General features: G+C 43.7%; 1 protein-coding gene across 2 annotated transcripts in view; it reads right to left on the bottom strand.

Annotated features, from left to right (window-relative positions):
* CCDC60 (coiled-coil domain containing 60) overlaps positions 1 to 23,344 on the bottom strand; it is a 236,956-nt gene that overhangs the window by 55,593 nt on the left and 158,019 nt on the right. For both annotated transcript variants that reach the window (XM_068246317.1, XM_068246328.1), the window contains 3 exons: positions 14,475 to 14,576; positions 11,484 to 11,574; positions 7,011 to 7,263 (listed from right to left, as the gene is read on the bottom strand). In XM_068246317.1, coding sequence (XP_068102418.1) covers positions 7,011 to 7,263; positions 11,484 to 11,574; positions 14,475 to 14,576 — 446 coding nt within the window. The remainder of the gene's footprint in view (positions 1 to 7,010; positions 7,264 to 11,483; positions 11,575 to 14,474; positions 14,577 to 23,344) is intronic.

Genomic DNA, 23,344 nt, shown 5'->3' with positions numbered 1-23,344 from the left:
TAGCCTAGTGCTAGCTATAGGGGTTTCAGCCATTGGATCTCTGGTGGGGACTGGGGGGGGGCACAAATTGGCAAAACCTCCTGAGCGGCGTAACGCTCAGGAGGTTAAACTAATACCACACAAATAAATAAATATTTCCATGTTTTTATTAAACGCACCATGTAAACATTCCCTTCATTTATTCACATAAATACTTAAATTAAAGGGACAGTGAAGTGAAAAAAATGATAAAATGAATTGTATGTGTAGTACAGCTAAGAAGTAGAGCATTAGTAGGAAAGTATTGATTCTCATATTGTTTTTCAGTACAGGAAGAGCTAAAAAAACTTTAGTTGTAATTTATGCAAAAGAGCTTCTCTGAGCTCTCTTACCCAACTAGGGTTGGTTACTGTGCTATATTCTGAAAAACAGCTTCAGATAAGATTTTAGGCTCCATTCACATTTGAGCGTTTTGCCGACCATTTCGGCAAAACGCTCAAGTGCTAGAGCTTTTTAAAGCGCTAGTGCCATAATACCCTATGGGCCCGTTCTCACTTGGGCGATTTGCGTTAATCGCCGGCGATTAACGCAAATCGCCAAACACAAATTTGTATTCTGCACCATTTTTAGGCGATTTCCTGGCGATCGCGTTTAGTGCTATAGAAGCATTAATTGTGAAAAATCGCCAAATATGAACAGCCATTTTTTTGCGTTTATCGCCAAAGCAAAACACTAGCAAAAGCGCTAGCGTTTGCAAGTGTGAATGGGGCCTTACTGCAGGGAAGTTCAATGGGTCAATAGCTTAGCTATGTTTCATAGTTTAAAATACAGAGTGTGGTTTGTAAATGGCAAATATGACAGAATCATAAAATGTAATAAAAAAAAGCTACATATCTGAAAACAAAAATATGAGACTCTTTTCTTTGCTACTAAAGTTTTTTTAATTATCCGTCCTACACATACAATTCATTATATCATACCTTTTTTTTCTGCTCCAGTGTCACTTTAAATAAAGAATCAAATGGGGGGGGGGGGGGGGGGGTTGTTGAACTTGAACTCTCACTGAGGATGCATGGATTTAAGGCTAACTAAATGATAGATTTATCTGGATTCTAATTTATATAAATTGTGATCAGAATCGATTCATCTGGGTCCTATTTGCAATCTTTGTAAACAGCAAACATTAGCATATGTGACCATTTTTTATATATATTTTAGCGAATGTTTAGAAGAGATATTGAGGGCTTTTAGATTGCATTAGCAGTCATGTGTAATACTTTGCAGTTTCCCTGCTTGGCAATCCCAGGCCTGTGATTTTGCAGAGAGGCACGCTGGAAATATTTTCGTCTCAAGGTTATTATTTATCAGAAAGCACAATATCTGCAGGTTATGCATATGGCAGCGAGTAATAAATATCCATCAATTTTGTAGATAGCAGAGGCAGCTCATGAATTCCCACACTATAACCAGGCACCAGGATGTGATGTGCTGTATGCTAAAGACATCTCGACATTGAACATACATTTATAGTTATTGCATTCTGCAGGAACACATGTTGTACAAGTTCCATCGACATAATAAATCGTCCAGCATCAAGGATTAACACAGCTGTGAATATATAGACACATTCCCGGTGATTATTTTTCTAAAGGTCTCATAAGGTTCTGCGTCAATATCTTTTCATAAAGTGTATACTTTTGAAGACTATTTATTGTAAACAGTTAACATGTTATGAAAGATTTACCAGAAATAGGTATGGTGAGAAAGAACAATTTTATCTCAAATAATGAATACAGTATTTGGTGGGGAGATTGTAATTCGCTCTTAACCTTTCCTACAGGCTTCCACTAAGCTGAGATCTATCCCAATCATGTTCACACTGAATGGCGGACTAATGTCTGGAGTAGAGAGTCTAAATTCTCCTTCAGAGAGTTAAAGGATACCTTAGTCCTTAAACTCTTGCAAAAATGATGCCCTGTGTGTGTATGGAGAGTAGTGCTGAGGCTTACTGACCCCACCCCCCCACACCCCCGTGACTGCTCTCCCCGCCAAACTCATGTCCAGTGTGCATGAGAACTAGGTACACCTTCCCACATGCACCGAAGCTGCTGACTTCGGAAAAGGCGGCTTTGGAGCAAAACGCTAGGGCAAGTGAGGTGCAGTAAGCCTCTGCACTACTCCCCATGCACACACAGAGCGTCATTTTTGAAAGATTTTGAGGACTAAGGTATCCTTTAATAGAAAGGCACAATGATTTTAACCTTGCTGTAAGGATCCCTCCTGTAGCATGTCCTGTCGGTTGCAGTGGAGCTGCAACCAAGCAGTTTTGATTTCTCTGCTTGCATTTGGTTGCTTAGTTTTGATTGCATTCGCGGTAAGTCTCATTGCCATCTGCAATTACTCTACAGTTCAGAGCAGCTCAGGATGTTGTCATGAATCCACCTATGGCTTGCTGCAGTTGAACTGCAGCCAGACAGCTATAGATTTCTTACATGCATGTTGTTGCATATTGTGGCATGCATTTGTATTGAGAGTCCTTTCCATTCACAGTCAGCTTGCAGCCTTCAATCAGCCTAACACAGGATTGCGTGATTACCATTCAGCTGTGTGGAAATTTGCATGTCTGCTCTCATTGGCTGATTTCCATAGAAAAGCCTGCTTCTCCTCTCACACCTTGCCTGTCATAGCTTTCAGCTTTGCCGTAGTTGATTGCTGGGTTCCTTGTGTGAAGTTTCAGTAAAATTGAATTGCTTATATTATCTTACCTTGCCTGCTTGGACGTTCACTGCACCTGCGGGGGTACAGTGAAGTCTTTTCCTATCCTGATAGTTTGGAGACTGCCTTCACCACGTTGGTGACTGGTAATATTCTTGCTAGTCCTGTTCCCATGGACGTAACTATAGGCTGCGGTTGCTACTAGTTACGCTCCTACTTGTTTGTCTTGTCCGTGCTAGTGTGGATGTTTGCTATCGCTGGGGCAGCGATTAGATTGGCAAGCATTCCGTCTGTCTGTCTGTCCTTGTAACTCAGTGTGGTGGACATCAGATGCTCAGTGCTGCGGTCGTATTGAGCAACCATTGTGTCTTGTTAGCTGGCAAGCATTCTGTCTGTCTGTTCTTGTTACTCAGTGTGGTGGACATCAGAGGCTCAGTGCTGCGGTCGCACTAAACAACCATTGTGTCTTGTTTATTGTGACGGTTATCGGAAGCTGGCAAGCATTCCGTCTGTTTGTCTGTCTTTGTTACTCAGTGTGGTGGACATTGGATGCTCAGTGCTGCAGTCACACCGAGCAACCATTGTGTCTTGTTTATTGTGGCGGTTATCAGAAGCTCAGAGCTGCGTTTAAGTTATGAGTAGTGTTTCTCTTTTGTGTTAAGACTCTCTCTCCTTCGTCTTCTATGTAACCACATGCCTTTATCTCTAATTAAGGTTCTAGTGACGGCCCGTTCTGGCCTACTGATGTCACTGGAATAAATATAATTCTGCCTTTCACTGACTTCCTTACCCTGGCTACCTAGCTGGTTTTGAAAATGCCAGGATTGAGAGTATTTCAGGTACGAAAGGCCACTTAAAGTGGAATATAACCCTGCATTTCAACTTTGCTCTACAACATTATTTACAGTATATTATATGCAACCAGCATTTTTTTTTTTTACTAGACCAGCATTGGAAGGGTTACACAGGGCTTTAAAGTTCCTGGAGATTTCTGCAGACGCATCCGAAGTTCAGATAGTTACATTTTGTAAAAAAAAATGCTGGATGCTGATTACATATAATATACTGTAAATAATGTTTTAGAGCAAAGTTGAAATGCAGGGTTATATTCCGCTTTAATACTCAGGCTACACTAGCATCCAAGAAGCGTTGATGTAATCTCTGACTTTACATTGCTTATAACTCATGCAGTACTGTTTCTTTGTGATAAACCAATGTTCTGATTCATGCGTTGTATTATTTGATTTTGTAAACTCAAATTCTTTTAAAAATTCAATAAAAATCTTTTAATGATGGAAAAAAAAGAAGCTCAGAGCTGCGGTCGCTCTGAGCAGTCTTGCTCCCTTGTTCATAGCTATTGGTGTGATCTGTGTAACCTCCTCCACAAGAGCATTTCGCTCTACTACCTAATATCACCCAGCTGCATAGTCTTGTTTGCTCTGGTGGTACTCTGGTTTTCTCGGCCTCAGCCGCTATACCTTGCACGTTAAGACCTGGGGACAACCGAAGTCAGGAGACATATTCAGTGTCCTGTTCAAGCGGGGGCTTGTCTATAGGTGAAGACCGTGGGTGAGCTCAGAGCTACGGCACTAGATTGGGGTATAGTGGCTAAAGGAAAACAGGAGATCTGCCAGGCATTACACTTGCTTAATTAGTTATTTTTGGCCATGATTACCATACACAGGAAACAAAAGTAACACCAGTGTGACTGTCCAAACAAAGAAGTACAAGCCAATCCCTAATATATTGACAACAAATTCATCCAGGATACATCTTCCTATGAGAACTGATTATCTTTAGATTGGAAAGCTCACCCTATGTAAATAAAACACTTAAAGCAGTTTAAAAAGGAAAGGCAGTGTTGGGTTTACCTCTTCTGAAGAAACAAACTATATTATTGACTGGAAAATGTTTTTAATCAAGCACGTTAAAATAGACACATTTCACTGGGTTTTACCTGCTTCCTCAGGTCAATCAGACAACAGTACCTTTCAACGGCAGCTAATGAGCGTTAGTTACAGTTGAAAGGCATTGTTGTCTGATTGACCTGAGGAAGCGGTTAAAACCCTGTGAAACGTGTTGTCTATTTTAGAGTGCTTGAATAAAATCCTTCCGGTCAATACATTTTTCCGGTCAATACTGGTTTGTTTCTTCAAGAGAGGTAAGCCCAATACTATCTTTCCTTTTTAAACTGTTTTGAAGTATTTACACAGGACACCTCCAATTATAACTTTTCTAGGTTGTAGTTTTTTTTAGTTTTTTTTTTTTTTGCCCAAAGGACCCCAAATGAGTACTACCAACTATTTCTGTCACAAAAGACATGGACTACCAGAGCAGGGGCAGTCTTCTACCTGCAGGCTCAAACAGTACTGGTAATTGCAAGTTTTTGCGACCCACCTTTGTGAGTATCTAAGCTTTATAAAATTCATAGGTTAAATACATTAAAGTACTGCACCATTGGCAGCTCCTGGTCTCTTTTATATTTTACAGAAAATCCTGGATTCTAGGAATTACCAGGATCCATTGCCTTTCTTATTTCTAGATAGGAACATTTTATGAGCTCTGAGCATACTAGGCAGATTGCTATAATACACAAGATCAAAATTTGCAGTCAGTCTGTAATTACTTAATAATTAATTAAACCTGATAGAAGTTCTGTTTCCATAAGTTGACCAAATGTTCAGCCTCTTGGTAGTTGTCCTCATTACTGAGTAAAAGTTCTTATGTGGTTGCATTGAAATAAATTTGGTCATTCTATTCAGCAATGAAGAGGAGATGGGGCACTAGTGATGTGCTCATTGCACCTTTATAAATATCTAGCCTAAATATCACACTTTGCTATGAAGCCAGACCATATGTACACAAAGGAAATTGTATGAATCCTGTCCCTGTTTGTAGGCCTCAATGAGGTCCTATTGTTTCACAAGCAGGGATTTGCTTATTTACAATCAATAGAACTTGTGCTTATGTCATCAATTATTTCTAGCATCCAGCAAATACATTGGGAGTCTATTGTATACACATTACAAGGGTCTTTGCTGATCCCCTCCCCCGCCCCCATACATATATCATGAGGTGTAGCTATCTTGCAAGTGCACTTCCTATAGACAAATAAATGCCCTTAGTTGCTTTACTAGAAGTGTAACCGACTAATGCACATCAGATAATAATTGGTACACCTAGACACTCGAGATGGATTGTAAAGAAACTTGTGTTGCAGCCATTCATTGGTGTCTCTTAAGGTGTATTATCCCCATAGGGGATATAGATGTGTGTTTGCCTTCACAGAAGGTAGCTGGGTACTAGTATATAGTTCAAAGAAACGTGCATAGGTGAGACATAGATAGTGTAACAATAGGGTGCCACTCAACGATCGTTTCACCCCAATCAGGAGTATATAGTGCACAGTTATTTACATAATCTACAACAGATAAATCCCCGCACCAAGCAGCAAAAATTTCCCCAGCAAAACAGCCCAAGTCAGAGATATTTTCAATAGTGAAACATAAATATCTAGCCTGTCAAATTCCAGTACGGGACTCTAAAAGTAAAGCAAAGCATTGTATAAAAACAATAGAGATGGCCAGATAGGAGAGACCCCCAAAAATGTGTGTGTGTGCAGGCCCGGCCCTAGACCATTTGCCGCCTGAGGCAAACTTTAAAGAAATCGCCGCTGCGCCCCCCCCCCCCCCCGTGGGTGTGGGGGGGCCGCCCGAGCTGGAGGGGATAGCGGGCAGGAAGGAGGTATTGGGGCTAGCGGCGGGGAGGGGGGTCGGACCCCCCCCTCCCTCGCCTGGGTCCCCCGTCCTCCGCTCCCCTCCAGCTTGTTATGCGCGCTGGCTGGCTGGCTGCAGCTGTAAGAGGCAACGGGCGGGGATCACTCACCTCTTCCTCGTTCAGCCTGCGCTCCACTGACGTCACTTTCTGCTACGCCGCAGGAAGTGACGTCAGTGGAGCGCACATTGGAACGAGGAAGAGGTGAGTGATCCCCGCCCGTTGCCTCTTACAGCCGCAGTCAGCGCGCATAACAAGCTGGAGGGGAGCGGAGGACGGGGGACCCAGGCGAGGGAGGGGGGGGTCCGACCCCCTCCCCGCCGCTAGCCCCAATACCCCCTTCCTGCCCGCTATTACCTCCAGCTCGGGCGGCACTCCACACCCACGGACAGGCGGGTGCCGCCCCCTGAGAAGCGCCGCCTGAGGCAAACGTTTCACCCCGCCTCATGGGTGGGCCGGCCCTGTGTGTGTGTGTGTGTGTGTGTGTGTGTGTGTGTGTGTGTGTGTGTGTGCAAAGCCTGCAAAGGCTTCATATCACTTACAGTCAGAAACTGGTTCTTCATCTTGTCGAGTGTGAAGAGAACTATTGACTGTTGATTCTATGTCCTCTCCGCTATCTTGTGGACCATCGGACGATGCTGGCATCTCCTCTGAGCTTGGAAGAAGGGAGGAAACACTGCCTACAGTTGGTGTGATGGCAGACGATAGTCCACTGAAGCGAGATGTGCTAAGGAATGATAACTTTCGTCCTCTTTGTAACTGACCACGGAAAAATCTCTGGCCTTGTCTTTTCCCCTGTAAAGTATGAAGTATGTAATGTTTAATCATTTACAAAAAAAACTCTGTTCTTAATTGTATTTTGTGGATAGTGTAATGAAGGCACCTGTTAAGTTTCTGATTTTTTAAAAAGGGTCAGAACATCTTCTACTATTAAAGGTTTCAGGCTCTTGGGGCTGTTGTTGGTGCTGATATTACATCATCCTGCTGTTCAGACTGGAAGGCACAAGCACAGACTGCATCTGTCTGATAAAATTGTGGCTTAAAGGATACCTGAGGTAATATGTGACATGATGGGATAGATGTGTATGTACAGTGCTAAGCATAGAAACTACTAGGCTGTGTTCCTTTTTCTTTTTCTGCCTGAAAGAGTTAACTTTTAGGTATGCAAGGGACAGTTTCTCTCAAGTCGAGACTAAGTCGGACTACAACTTAACCTTCACTGATAAAAAAAAATTACAGACATAAAACACCCTCCTGGCAGTGAACAGCTTCCAAGAGCAGGGAATCAATAACAAAGGTCACCAGTACATATATTTTAGTTTCTGGCACACTGAAAGACTGTGTTAACATATGAGACAACACAACCTTAAACTTTATTTCTTAGTTGATGCACAGAATATAAAACTGCAATAAAAAATAATTTTTGGAGTAGGTGGATAGACACAATTGTCTATCTCATCAGTTTGATCTCACCATAAAGAATGGTCTCTGATGGCGTCCTGGTTACACTTCTGATGATTCACGTATGACAAAACATGTAAGGCGGGGCCAGGACGCAGAAGAGATTACAGTACGCACCAGGGTGGCGGCGTGATCCGGGGCAGCGGGAGTGAGTGGACGACTGAGCGCGTGGCGGTCAGCATTCCCTCAGCTTCTGGTGACATCCATGCCAGCCGGCCACCAAACGGGGGAGAGCCCATGGCAAACTCCACGCTCTGTTTTTAATCTGGATATTGTAAGTGCAATTAATTTTATAACTTTTAATAAAGCGACAGTATTACACTATTATAAGCCTTTTTATTGAGGTTGTGCTTGCTAAGAAGATCTTTGCAAGGAGGAGAGGATCTGGGATATAGCGAAGGTGGTGGGGTCAACCAGATAACGGTCCCAAGGCGCCAATAGACCTATCAGAGGGTCTTACCACACAGTGAGTGTCCCTCACTAGGGTGTGGTGGAGGCTGTCCTGTCCAGTTTTGCCTAGCATTGAGGATCTGTACAGGAATCTATGTGACATCTTAACAAGAACAGTGGAACAAACTGCAGCATTGTGTGGAATTTGGCTGGGATTTGCATGAACTTTATGCTAATTTTTGTATATGAGAAGTGGTGTTGGACTTTAACCTCTGATGTGAAGTTTTCCTTTTTATTGTCTGAATAGTATGAGGGCTTGTTGATTGTGTACAGTGCTGTGAGCGCCAGCCTCTGGGTACAAACAATTTTATCATATACAGAGGAGGCGAACCAGCGGGGGATTACTGTTTTTGATAGCCAGCGAGCAGTGTGTATTTCTGAAATACAAATAATTCAGCACTATTTACAATGGACACAGATCCGAGAAATGAGGAACTTGTGAGCTGTCATAAAGAGATTTTCAGGATTTAATATAAGCAGTCTTATAGTTTAAAAATAAAAAAGCACATACTGTATACATGTAACTTGCATTTTTCTTTTAAATTGCAATCCGAGGAAAACTTTCTAAAACAAAGTCGCGGATGATTATATATGGTTTAGTTAGGATTTCATTTTCAAAGACTATAATGTTCAACAATGGTGAAAAAATAACCTGCAGTACACTCTGAAATCTAAGGCTGCCCTCCGGTGGGCAGACTAACACTTGCAGACAACTGTAAACTATTGTTCTCGTTCTTTATACTGTATTTCATTAACAAGTGTCATAGAAGCTGCTATGCATTTTACACTATGTCAATGTAAGTCACAATGTAACAAGCAAACAGAGGATTCCCAGCAACTTAATTTGCCATAGTGACAGTGAGGGATGTGCAGGTAGAAAAACAGCAAATGTCAAGAAAATGCCAAACTCATACCTCCATCAGTGTCTGTCATTAAAGCACACTACTCACCCACCCACCTTTAAGTGTCAGCTATTAGCCTCCTCCATCCCAGATTTGTGTCAGCAATCCCCTCCCACATACAAGCTCATCATCAGTGTACGTTATTTAATCCACCATCTATCCCATCACCTTATTCTAGTGGCTGAATAGTGTAGTAGTGGCTGGATAGTGTAATGGTTAAGGGCCCTGTCTCTGACACAGGAGACCTGGGTTCGAATCTCGGCTCTGCCTGTTCAGTAAGCCAGCACCTATTCAGTAGGAGATCTTGGGCAAGTCTCCTTAACACTGCTACTGCCTATAGAGTGCGTCCTAGTGGCTGCAGCTCTGGCGCTTGGAGTCTGCCAGGAGAAAAGCGCGATATAAATGTTCTGTGTTTGTTTGTTTGGTTTATTCAGCAATTAACCCACACATCACCTGCTAACCATCCCCCATCAGTGTCTGCCACTAAGAAGTAGAGAACTGTCCTCCATGTATGTCAGTGTCCCACAGGCATAGCTGCATCCCTCCTGCTTCCCACAATAAGATTCTCTGACCGGCTGCTGGCTGGAATAAGTCCCGCCTCCATGTGTCTCGCCTTCCCCACCTGCAAGGCCAGATTTCTGGAAAGGTCACCAAGGCCTGGCCCTTGGGCGGCCACAGCCTAAGGGGGCACCTTGACGTGGAATTGACGTTGCTACATATGAAAGTGAAAGCTGCTGATGGGGAGCAACATATTAAAAAGAGAAGCTAATACACAAGAGAGCTGTACATGAAAGAAAGGGGCTGTAGTATATGGATGTTACAAATGGAAATGGGGGCTACTTACGTAATGGGGGGGGGGGGGGGGGAGGTTGCTGCTGCACATGGAAGGGAGCCCCAACTTACTTGCCTAGGAGTGGAAACAGTATAAATCCAGCCCTTCCCACCTTGCCCATTCTTCCTGCCAGTGAGATGTCTCCCTAGTATCCTGCCTCATTGTACAGTGTCAGCAGATTCCACAGGGTTGTATGAAAGATATGCTGGTGCTGGTATAATGGATCCCACTTATGTTTGTTGCAGCAGAAGCCTGCATTATTGATCAGTGTTGCTTGCGAATTTTCACCAGTCATTTTTGTATCGAAAATCCTATTTTCCTGCATACACAAATAGTAACAGTACACTACACATTCAAGGAAACCTCAGACTAAGGGCTGAACGGTCCCTCGCCATCTTCCCAGGCCTTCCCTGGATCCTTCAATAGGCAGTCCTGTAATTCCACCAGTTGGTACTACCCCTCTCGCTAAACGCTCCTGGTCAACGTTACCTAGCGGAGGATCCCGGCAGCCTGAGAAGATAAGGAGGGACCGATCAGCCTGAAAAGGGCTGGAGGATGCCCCTGGTATGTATAACTTTTTTCTTTTACTCGTCTCAGGTACACTTTAAGACACAGCAAAGTAATAGAAGTGTATGCTGAACATATGTAGGATCATTAAAAAGTTAGGTTACTGATTAGGGAATCAGCAAAAATGCATGTTTAAAACTCGCTGAACTAGGACTTGTAAAACTAGGTAAATGAGTAATGTAATGATCAATGACCTAGAGCAGTGGACTGGACAGTGAGTGTGGCAAGTAAATGGCATTTTTGCTGTTTTCGTTGTTATTTTAATCACTCCCAGTCCCTTTAAAGTTCTTTCTGCATTACATTGAGCATCTGAAAGCTACCTCTGTTCCTGACAGCTTAGGAGTCTTATGTATAGATTTCTATGAGGCTCAGCCCTCAGATCCCAGGGGTGGTTTAAAATGTCACATTGTGCAACTGTAGATCATATGAACATAAAAACAATGATGATTCTAATTTACACACGACAATCATCCTGACCCCATCCCACAATTCATTTCTGTATTAATTTGCATGAAGCTGCTCTCCGCCTCTAGCACAGAACAGCATATATATATATACTGTATATCGTATAACATAAGAATGATAGGCTCCACTTCAAACAAGCGCTCCACACACAGCTTTAGCCCTTTTTCATGTGCAATTTACAGTTATTGTGGATCAGGCTAACGGTTTCCATATATTTCCCTCCCTTAAAGGAGATTAACGAGCTGAAATATTTAGCACTCCATTTGAAGAGATTAAATTTATTTACACCTGTAAAATAGAAAAAAATATTTCTTGCTGTTGTAGGGAGAAAAATTTACCTTCGCTGGATTGATAAACTGCTCCCACTTCATTTCCAAATCCTTTTCTCTATTGATTCTTTTTAATGAAGTTTTACAGCCACCAGGATCTCTAGTTTAAAGAAATACAGTGTTATTAAAGAGATAGCTTGAGGCTAATAGATATTATATACAGCCATATTGTGAAAAGACTTGGCTTGATGCCCAGGGCCGGATTTAGGCCATGGCCTAGGGCACCACAGGAGCAAGGTTACCAAAGCAGCAGGCTAAACTTATGCAGCATTTGCAAGCTTGCAAATGCTGCAATTCAGGGAAATCAGACGAGCGCCTGACCATGGTACTCTGCTGCCAGCGGCCTGTGCAGCGGCCACCTTGCTCTCTGTGCGCATTAGCATTGTGGCGAGCGGCTATAGACTTGGGCAGCAGTGGAGATAGAGGGGAAGAGGAAGCTTCTGCACTGGAAACAAGCTGAGAAATGAGTGACACTGATGGCTGCTGCGGTGTGAAGGTGAGCTGGCTACCTATACTGAAAGGGGGGGTGGGAAAAGGAGGGATTAAGGGAGTCACCTGGCCATCTATACTGGAGGGAAAGAGGGAGGGGTCATATGGCTACCTATAATAAAGAGGGGGTCATCAGGTTAACTATACTAGAGGGAAGGGGTCATCTGGCTACCTATACTGAAGGGGGGTGGCTGGTGACAGTGGCCTTGGGCTGTAAAGAGTACAAATCCAGCCCTGTTGATGCTCAGTGACAGGTGATACTGGATCAAACACGACATCATCCAACTCCAAGGAACAAGGTAATTGCCTAGCTATATCATTTGCTGTGGTGCTATGTCGCATGTTAGTGATGCAGGGCCCTAACTGGCAAATAGGGCATCTGTAGTACCAGCAAGGATGTACTGCAACCAACGGAAGACAGAGACTTCCACTGGGGGGCAAAACACCACCATAATTCAAAAGAAGGCACAGACAAGACTTTCCTTCGTGTGCCAACTGAAAAAATTTGGCATGCCAAGGGAGTTGCTGACCAGTTTTTACACTTCAACCATAGAGTCCATACTATGTTCTGTTTTTATTGTCTGGTATGCAGGTGCAACCGCCAACGTGGGCAAAAATTTCAGCACTGCAGAGAAGACCATTGGCTCGCCCCTGTCGCTTCTTGAACTCCTTCACACTGCCAGAATGAAGTCAAGGGCCACCATGATCTTCCAAGACCCTTGCCACCCAGGCAGGCAAGCTCCTACCATTGGGCTGCTGTTACAGAACCATCTCCTCCAGAACCTCTAGGCGCAGCAGTACCTTCTTCCCCCAAACAGTCACCCTACTGAACTCCATGCCAATTAGAACAAAGCGGGTCAAGCTTGGTAACTGATCCCCCACCAACACAGTTGCACTTCTGCCAGGTCTATCACTCTTGTCCTTTGAACAGCTAATCTCACAGACATTCAAGCCCTGGGTAGTGCTAGTGCTACCCCAAACCGAGGACTGATCTCCAATCTTGTATTTCACGCTGCTAATTTCATTGCTCTCTATGTCTGTGAATGCGAAGTATGTTGCATGTCCACTGTTTTCAATTGTCCACCTTTATGTCTGTAAATGTTTAGTCTGTTGCATGTCCTGCTGTAACATCCACGGAAGCAGCGGCTGCGGGCACGCAGGGTGTCTCCGCAGCCTCCTCGCTTCCCTGCTCTGGGACTTCGCTCGTTCCTCTGGCGTCTAGTACGCAGAGGACGGGGTTGTCAATTGCTCATAGGGTTGCTGTATCGCACGGGCGCGTGCGGAGACAGGACCTTTATACGGGGAGGAGGCGCGTCAGCTGACCGGCTGGTCGGCTGACATCAGAGGAGACTCACGGCGCTCAGGATTGGCTGATTGGTGGTGGGCGCGGCCGTGGGGTCTCCTCTGCTTCAAAAGCCTTCAGTCTTCACTCGCAACCTGTCTGCTGTTGCGAATACTTATGTGCTAGCGCTCAGACCTTAGATAGTATCCGGTGTGCTTTGATCTGGGAGGAAACCAGGGATTTCACACAAGACTAGGATTATTGTATTATTGTATATTTGATATTCTGTGTATGACTCTGCCTATCCTCTGACCCTGCTCTTGCTTACCGATTCTGTACTTCTGCCCATCTGACTCTGTTGCTGAACTCTGCCTGATATCTCACTACTCTCTTGCCTGTCGATTTTGTACTGTACCTGCCCGCCTGTTACTGATCCTAGCCTGTCTGTCCATTCTACTCACCAGTGAACCCTGTCACTGGTGAAGTGCTCTTTGCTAGTACTCATCACCTCCTCTGGTGAGATCTAGTCCATCAATCTATTACTGTGTACTAGTACCCACCAGCTCCCCTGGTGAGGTTTAGCAAAACTATTCAGGTACTGTACCAATAGTGCCCACCAGCTCCTCTGGTAAGGCCTAGTTAAACTATTCAGTTACTGCTGCACCAAGCACTTGCATTATTGGTGATTCTACAGATCACCACATAATCAGGTATAGCGTCTGTATTATCGGTGATTCTGCAGATCACACATAATCAGAAGTCTGTGTTGCTACACCAATCATTACACCTGCCAAGGCCTTGTGAACCATTAATAATTCCCAGCACAGCAATAATAATACTTGGCGAATAAAGTTGAATTCTGATTCTGATTTTATATACAGTATGTGGTATCATGTGTTTGTGGTAACTGTGTGTTTGCAGAATCTGGAAGAGTAGTGCTACTGGTCTCAACTTTAACAAGTATAGGTGATTAATAGGGACATCAATGGAAAGCCAAGGCAGATTCGTCTAGTACTGCCTAACTGCCTTCAGAATCCACTGTTTTCTATAGTCCTGGAGATAGGTGTTCCACCAATATGAATGAAAATCTGAGAAATCAAATCAGGGTTCAAATGAAACTGACAATGTGGTTATGATGATGTGAAAGTCAAGTGTTATTTGTTGTTTAAGTTTTTTGTGTCATAAAAAGAATTGCAGAATATAATGGTTTGGAGTCACAGTATTTATACCTTATGTTCCAGCAAGAGGACACGGGTCGCATAAGTCCGGTCTGCTCTGTCAAGGACTCTAAGAGCCAATGGAGGGCACACAGCTGACGGAAGAGAGATTCTCTGGAGAGAATAACAGGGACATATTGAATATCGTCAACCAGAGTATATATAATGATAACATATTCACTGACCATTGCTTGTTTAAAAAAAAACCTAAATTCTTAGCAAATTACTTTTTTTTCTTTTTACTTTATAACTCAGCCTTGTTTCTTGAATTTGTTTGTTAAAGAGACTATACAGTCAGGATATGAAGAGCCGTCAAAAGGGGTACAAAATGTTTTGTACAGTAATTGACTTTTAAAAGGTTAATTTTATTTACCTCCTCACTATTGCTGGCTGAAAGTGAAGCTAAGCCACGCCCCCTGTAGAAGGAATGCCATGGCACTGCCCAGGCTTATGGGAGAAATGTAGCCTCCAGCTCATTTTGCCTCCTCACTGCTGTTTTCCTCTCACACACTGCTCTCTTGACAGGACTGCTGATCTATTCTCTGTAGAGTCCAATAAGCACAGAATATCTGCACACCTTCCATGCAGTAAAATCGAATAGGCTTTATTGAAACTTCAATAAATAAATAGCACAAAGCATGACAGCATGCAAGCTGACACATTTCCGAGCCCACTAGGTCCTTAGTCATAAAGCTTGTCTCTGTACAGCTTTATGACCACCAACACTTCACAGGACATCATTGTATTAAAACAAAGACATAATTACCCCTTCAAAACTAGTGCCCCGCTTTCCTGGGCAGCTCCTCACAGATGCATAGTGATGATGCAGTTTCCTGCACCTAGTGGGCGTGTGTGAGATTTACATAACACCAAACCTACTAAGGATGAGTCTGTGTGACATCTTCCACTGCCCTACCCAACATGACCACTCCTACAATGTACCGCATCTAGATTTGGTCTCTTGGTTCAATTGCCATAGTGTTTTTTCACTGATGGCCCCCTTTAAGTTGGCTCATGTGTTGAACATGTTGAAATGCGGATACATGATTTATTTTTGAACAACTCTGAATTTGGACCTACAGTATAAACAATGCATTTGGTTGTTTTCTATGTGATTTTAATGTGTTTTAAACTACTTATAACAGTTTATACAAAACTGTAACATTAAAAAACAAAAAATATGTAATAAAAAACAGTATTGTATACAGTAGTTTGTACATGAAAAACTTTGTTGGTATCTATGAAACTTTGTACTAAACCCTAGAGCTTTGGTCACTATGTTGCCAATAAACAGCACGGTGCTGCTCGGTGCAGTCTGAGAAAAGTGGTACAAGAAATAGTTGGAAAAAGCTTTAAGTACCGTACTATTCTTGTGAATGGTCTTTAATGTATGGAACTTTGGTCTTTTGGTCTTTAATGTATGGAACTCCCTTCCACTCCCCCTCAGACCCGCTCCTTCCTTCAACACCTTCAAGCAAGCCCTCAAAACACATTTCTTTAAAATAGCCTACCCCACCACTGGCGAACTCAGGGGGCTGTTCCGGGTGTCTGGAACCTCCCCCCTGCACTGAGCTGTGTATTCAGCCAGGGAAGCCGGCATAATATAAACAGCCTCATTCTCCCTCCCTTCTTACTTCTGGTGCTTCCCTCCAGCTAATAGAATGAGAGAGGCAGCCGAGCTTCCCTCACAACCCTCACAAGAAGATGCAGCCTACAGTGAGAGAATGTTGATTATGGAGTCCTGGACTCTCCACAGCACAGAAGTGTCAGACATGATGAAATTAGAGTGCAGGCAAGCTGGTAAATATGCACAGCATGATGCAGAGCTTGCCTGGACTCAGGGTCCGTGTGCAAACATCTGTCTGGTCTCTCCCCATTGTTATAATGACTGCATGTGTGGGTAAGGTGTGGATAACAAGCTGAAAAGTTTTTGACAGTCCCTAGACTCCAGGAGGGCTTCTTTCTGACTTGTGTGAGAGACTGACAGGGACAGGAGTCCGATTACAGGCAAGTAGCCTGTGTGATGTGGGACTTCAATACAGATAAGTTCTCTGCTCCATCTCCGGGGCTATTCTCAATTTCTCCACTCCTCTCTCTGGGCTAGTGCACGCCAAAATGACAATAGCAATCGCTAGCAATTTGTGAGTGTGATTTTGTGAAGTGATTTTCAGAGCGATTTTTGAATGAATTGCTCAAAAACATGCTACATGCAGTATACCTGCGATTTTGAAAAAATCACAACGCTGCTGTGGGAACACCCACATAGGGTAACATTAGCCAAGCGCTTTTCAAATCACTGTTGATTTGAAAAACGCTCAGAAGCACTCTTGGAGTGCACCAGCCCTCCCTCATTCACCTTTGTTTCCCTCTTCCCCTAGTGCTGGCTGGCTGACTGTGTGTTCTTGTCTTACAGGAAAGCTAAATAAAAGTGCAATCCTGGTGAGGCAAAATAATATTATTTAGTATTTATGTAGCGCCGACATCTTCCGCAGATGCATATATCCCTGCATCATATGGGTATCGCTTGCGCTATGTGAAACTATGTAGCATATTCCACTGAATTGTCCAAACTAAGTCTATCTCCTGTTCCTCTCTTGGGGAGTTGTTCCAGCGCTGTCCCCCGTTCACATTTGCTGCTACCAGAAGCCCTCAGAAACACTCGTGTCCTTGAGTACTTCCAAAGATAGGCAGCTCCGTAATACGCCAGCGCACTTTTGTGCATGGGCAGTATGGAGCCACCTGTATTCGGAAGCACTCGGGACATACGTGCTTCTGGACCTTTCAGGAACCCCCCCCCTTAAAAATCCTGCGTTTGCCCCTGCCCACATCTACCACACTCTAACTCTCTGTCAATCGCCCTTTCCACAGTCCTACCTTATGTGTCCCCACACCCTTTAGATTGTAAGCCTTGACAGGGCCTCCCCCCTCCCTTAGTGTGTCCTTCTTAATTTTACTACCCCAGCAATTACACCCTTCTCATGGACTAACTCGTACTTGTTTTGCCGGGTCTCTGTAAACCGCATTTTATACCCCTGATTGTATGTATAACCTTGTGCTATGTTGTATAACCGTTTGCTACCTCTCTGTCTGTCACCTCTTGTTGCAATGTATGTATCCCTATTTATTGTCCAGCGCTGCGTAATATGTTGGTGCTTTATAAATACAATAAATAATAATAATAATAATAATAATGTATACCTGCGTTGCATAAAGCATTTGTAAAACAATGTGTTGATGTTATTTTTGCCATTTCACTTACAATTATTGCCTACTAGAGGTCAGCTTTAAGAATGAGAGAAAAGTTGCTATGTACAAAACATGCTTTAATATAACCAAATTAAATGCGAGAACTGCAATTATTAGTAATCGAAAACAGTCTCCACAATTATCTCCGCAAGAAAAATAGTTTCATATCCATTTCACAATGTGGTACACAGCAGTCTGATGAAGGCAGGTTTTGATTTCTATTGTGTATTAAATTATTTTGTGCTGCAATTTAAAGGATAATATGTTCTGCTTCAGTAATGAGATAAAACCTCAGCTAAATCCCCATGCTGATTTTGAGAAATACTAGCATCAGACACAACAGGGGCAATATTTTTTTTTAAGTCCAAATATGTTTTTTTTTAGTCCAAAATCTTACAAACTGAAGATTAATTGTTCAAGTTCTTTAGAAAGGTACAAATTAAAAAGGCTTCGTGAGCGCCACTTTCACACTAGATTTTCTGTGAAGTTAAAGGGACACTTAAAGAGAAACTCCGACCAAGAATTGAACTTTATCCCTATCAGTAGCTGATACCCCGTTTTACAAGAGAAATATATTCCTTTTCACAAACAGACCATCAGGGGGTGCTCTATGGCTGATATTGTGGTGACACTTTAGAGAAACACACAGCCAGCTTTGACAAGCTGTTTGTCAGCAGCGTGGCTGTGATTTATGAGGGATTGTAGAGTGCAGGGGGACCTTAGGGGGGTTTGGGAGACCAACAGAGGCTGGGCTGTATAGGCAGATCCAGCATCTGTATGCAGATCACATTCTTCAAACCGACCTCGGGTTCTCTTTAACTAATCGGGATTCATCATTTTAAGATTAAGATAAACTTTCGTTTTGATACACTGTGGGGAATCTTTGTAATAGCCTGTTCTGCCTCAACACAATGAAAATGTATCAATTGTGGAACTGTCTCTGTGATCAGCGCACAACGCGTGCGCTAATACGGCGGAAATCCTCCACTAGCGTATATTTGCAGGCACCCAGCAAAAGGTGCTATGCACCCGTAGAGGGAAATTCCTGTCGGCAGATGGCGCTGGGGAGTGCAGAGGAACCAATCCTCTGTACCTCCACAAATGCCAGACAGGAATTGTACGAAGCGCAGAACGCAATCGCAAGAGAGGCGATTGCGAATGAGAACGAGCAAAGGGACAGGTTGTATGTGTGTGCGCCAACCTAGTCGCCACCCCGCGACAGTGCACACACAACAGCAGATATGAAATAGGAACGCGATCGCGAGAGGTGCAATCGCCAGAAGTGACACAAGGCAGATCAGAACAGAATACGAGGTTAGCAAAGGCACAGCAAATCATACAATGAGGAGATGCGGAAAATAACAAACGCTAGCTAACCGCGAACACCGCACTCATTCGCAACAGTGCACGTGGTTATGCGCGGTCTCCACGTGATAAGCACAATAGAGACAAGCACGCCTAACTAACCATCGACAGACAAACATGAAACAGAGGATGCGAACGCTTGCTTAACGGTTACCTCACCGAGCCTCCAGCAAGCGGTCGTAGCAGACAAGACAGACACACGAAAACAGAGACAAGCGAGAGATAGGATCCACAGCACTAGCGAAAGTGGCTAGCGCGATCCAGGTACAGAGTAGCAGAACAGAAGGATCCACAGCACTATCAGAAAGTGGCTAGCGCGATCCCAGGAGACAGAACAGAAGGATCCACAGCGCTAGCAAAAAGTGGCTAGCGCGATCCCAGGAGACAGAACAGAAGGATCCACAGCGCTAGCGAAAAGTGGCTAGCGCGATCCCAGGAGACAGAACAGAAGGATCCACAGCGCTAGCGAAAAGTGGCTAGCGCGATCCCAGGAGACAGAACAGAAGGATCCACAGCGCTAGCGAAAAGTGGCTAGAGCGATCCAAGGAGACAGAACAGACGAGATAGCTGGTAGCAACTGCTGCACCAGCTATACTCCAAGAACAGAGATCAGAACCATTTCTTGTCGACCACCGCTGGGACAGGACAATAGCAACAGAACAAACAAACAGATAAGCAATCCTAACTGCACTAAGGAAACCTGCCTAGTGCAGTTTTCCAGGAATTACTCTAAGCTGATCTTCAAACAAAGAGCATGGCTGACACTCTCCAGAGTGTTTCACAGGAAGACTCCTTATGATCAGCCAAGCATTGTGGGAAACACATAGTACTTATAGTACACGCCTCCAATGAATGTGGCCAGGCAATTTGCATGACAACGTATGCAAATTCCTCAGCAAGCACAAGCTGCAAAACTGACAGAAGCTCTTCTTTCCAGAGTCCTGCAGCATGCAAACCTACACAATGGTCAAAAAGCTGCCTGCCTACACAGTCAGCTGAGCAAATCATCACAGAAAATAAAGGGGTTTCACCACAATATCATCCATACAGAGCCCCCTGATGATCCGTTTGAGAAAAGGAATAGATTTCTGTGATGATTTGCTCAGGATCCTTCTGTTCTTTCTCCTGGGATCGCGCTAGCCACTTTTCGCTAGTGCTGTGGATCCTTCTGTTCTGCTACTCTGTACCTGGATCGCGCTAGCCACTTTCGCTAGTGCTGTGGATCCTATCTCTCGCTTGTCCCTGTTTTCGTGTGCCTGTCTTGTCTGCTACGCTTGCTGGAGGCTCGGTGAGGTAACCGTTAAGCAAGCGCTCGCGTCCTCTGTTTCATGTTTGTCTGTTAATGGTTAGTTAGGCGTGCTTGTCTCTATTGTGCTTATCACGTGGAGACCGCGCATAACCGCGTGCACTGTTGCGAATGAGTGCGGTGTTCGCGGTTAGCTAGCGTTCATTATTTTCCGCATCTCCTCATTGTATTATTTGCTGTGCCTTTGCTAATCTCGTATTCTGTCCTGATCTGCCTTGTGTCACGTCTGGCGATCGCACCTCTCGCGATCGCGTTCCTGTTTCATATCTGCTGTTGTGTGTGCACTGTCGCGGGGTGGCGACTAGGTTGGCGCACACACATACAACCTGTCCCTTTGCTCGTTCTCATTCGCAATCGCCTCTCTTGCGATTGCGTTCTGCGCTTCGTACAATTCCTGTCTGGCATTTGTGGAGGCACAGAGGATTGGTTCCTCTGCACTCCCCAGCGCCATCTGCCGACAGGAATTTTCCCTCTACGAGTGCGTAGCACCTTTTGCTGGGTGCCTGCAAATATACGCTTGTGGAGGATTTCCGCCGTGTCAGCGCACGCGTTGTGCGCTGATCACGGAGAAAGTTCCACAATCGTTACAATTTCTCATTGGAAAGGCGGTATCAGCTACTGATTGGGATGAAGTTCAATTCTTGGTTACGGGTTCTCTTTAATCAAACATTTGAAAACATCTGTCTAAATCCGAGGGAAGTAGTCAAAGGGCTGACTAGACGGGTCCGCATATTACACAAAAAAAAATTGCAGATGATCATTTTTGAAGGAAAACACTTAGATTGAAGAAAGGTTTGTTTAAAAGAAAAAAGCAGGAACCTATATAAATACATCATGTTTTACAAATCTGAATTTACTTCATTATTCAAGTGTTGATTTAAACTATCCATTAAGCCATAAAAGGAAGCTAGAGATTAAATTACATTTGATGTGAAGACTTCCTGTGAAAAACTCACTCTAAAATTAAACGTTAGGAATTGACAGTGTATAACCTTATGTGTGTACCCTGTTCCTACCTGGCAAACATATTAAAATAAATTACTGGAAGTGTTTAATACAATTTCCCCCCTCAACCAATTTAAGCTTTTCTGTATAGTGATCCTTGTTGATGGTGATACCTGTAAAATATGACATGTGAATTTATACCATGGATGTCACTAAGTCCTATCTAGACGTGTGAACATTGTCATTTCACGTTAACTGTGGAAATTAGCAAACTTCACGGCAAGACCCATTGACTTTAATGGCAGGTGAACATCAAAAAACTTCAGCTCATCTCTGCATCTCTGGCTAAAGGCTAAATGTTCCTCCAGAAATACGTATTTTACGCAAAGGCTTTTTTTTAATGCGTAGATGCCAAAAAATGATAAATCACATATAGTTTCAAGATTTCAAATAAAGGTCAAAAGATTTTCAAAAGCAATGGTATAGTGTGGCAGTTTGAACTGTATAAACTCTATTTATGTATTGTTTACAAGCTAATTAAGATATTTAACATATTCTAATGATGCAATTAACATCAGTTGCAGTCTATGTTCTGTCTGGAAGCACAGGAAGATGTTTACAAGCTGGTATTCCCTACACTTTAAAAAATGTTTGCTCTAGTGGATTATTATGCCTATGGAGAAGAGTGTGGAAAAATTTGCATTGGCCTTGATTCATAAACAGCAGTGCGATAAAAAAATCTTGTCTGGAAAATACCGCACTCGGTATTTTCCCGGTCTGTGTGCTAATTCATAAAGATTTCCCCAGCTGCCCTTGGAGGTCAGTAAATTACCGCAGCCCATTGAGCGGTAGAGCAGAGCAGTGTCTCGATTCCCTCTTTGCCCTGCAGAAATGAATCACACAGACGGCTCTCTCTGGCTCTCTCCACTGATGACTCAGACAGATGAGTTACACAGTCTTTCCCTGCCTGCAGAAATGACTCACACAGACGGCTCTTTCCACTAATGACTCAGACAGATGAGTCACACAGTCTTTCCCAGCCTGCTCAAATGATTCACACAGAGGGCTCTCTGGCTCTCTCCACTGATGACTCAAACAGACTTCGGCTCTCTGCACTTTTTCATTCATCAGAGCGGCCAGAGCTGTCGGTAACTTGTTATCGCCTCACTAGAGGTGTCGGTAACTACCGCCAGGCTTACCGCTTGTTGAAGGCTTTATGAATTGACATTTGCTGACAATTTACTGACATGTGTTGTCGGTAACTGCAGCCAAGTCGGTAATTTATCTCCCTGGTCGGTAATGTCAGCTTTTCATGCGGTAACAGCCTTTATGAATTGACATTTTGCTAAATGGTCGGTAAAGTCTGCTGTTTTCAGCATTACCGCATGAGGTAATGCTTTATGAATCGAGGCCATTGTCTTATTTGGGTGAGAGCGGATTTAGGTTAAGGGCTTTGCCTCTGACACAGGAGACCAGGGTTCGAATCTCGGCTCTGCCTGTTCAGTAAGCTAGCACCTATTCAGTAGGAGGCCTTAGGCAAGTCTCCCTTACACTGCTACTGCCTATAGAGTGCGTCCTAGTGGCTGCAGTTCTGGCGCTTTGAGTCTGCCAGGAGAAAAGCGCTATATAAGTGTTTGGCTTTGTCTTTGTTTTTAAAACTACCCAACTCATTCTTCTCTCTCAAGTGGGTGCTATCTTCAGAACTTGTGGGTTGGTTATAGATATTCCTTAGCTTTCTGGTGCAACCATTTTGGACCAGACCAGCAGATGATCAGCTTATGTCCATGTAGGTTGCTTTAGGATGCCCAAAAATAAGCAGACCAACAAGAAAGTTGGCGTAAGGGCAGAAATAGTATAAATCTGGCCTTGTAGGTTGAGCGGTTTTTGCCCTGAGCATCTTTAAACTATGACCATGTGTCCTACTGTCCTTATGATCTACAGACAGCTTTAGTAGCCCTGGTATTTCAGGCCCAACCAAGATTCTAATAAAGGGAAAAAAAATCAAAGTAGAAAGCTCTGT

The sequence above is a fragment of the Hyperolius riggenbachi genome, chromosome 1 (genome assembly GCF_040937935.1).
Source record: "Hyperolius riggenbachi isolate aHypRig1 chromosome 1, aHypRig1.pri, whole genome shotgun sequence".
NCBI classification, from domain to species: domain Eukaryota; kingdom Metazoa; phylum Chordata; class Amphibia; order Anura; family Hyperoliidae; genus Hyperolius; species Hyperolius riggenbachi.
The sequence above is the reverse complement of the archived record's forward strand: the minus strand, read 5'-3'. Positions and strand labels throughout refer to the sequence as shown.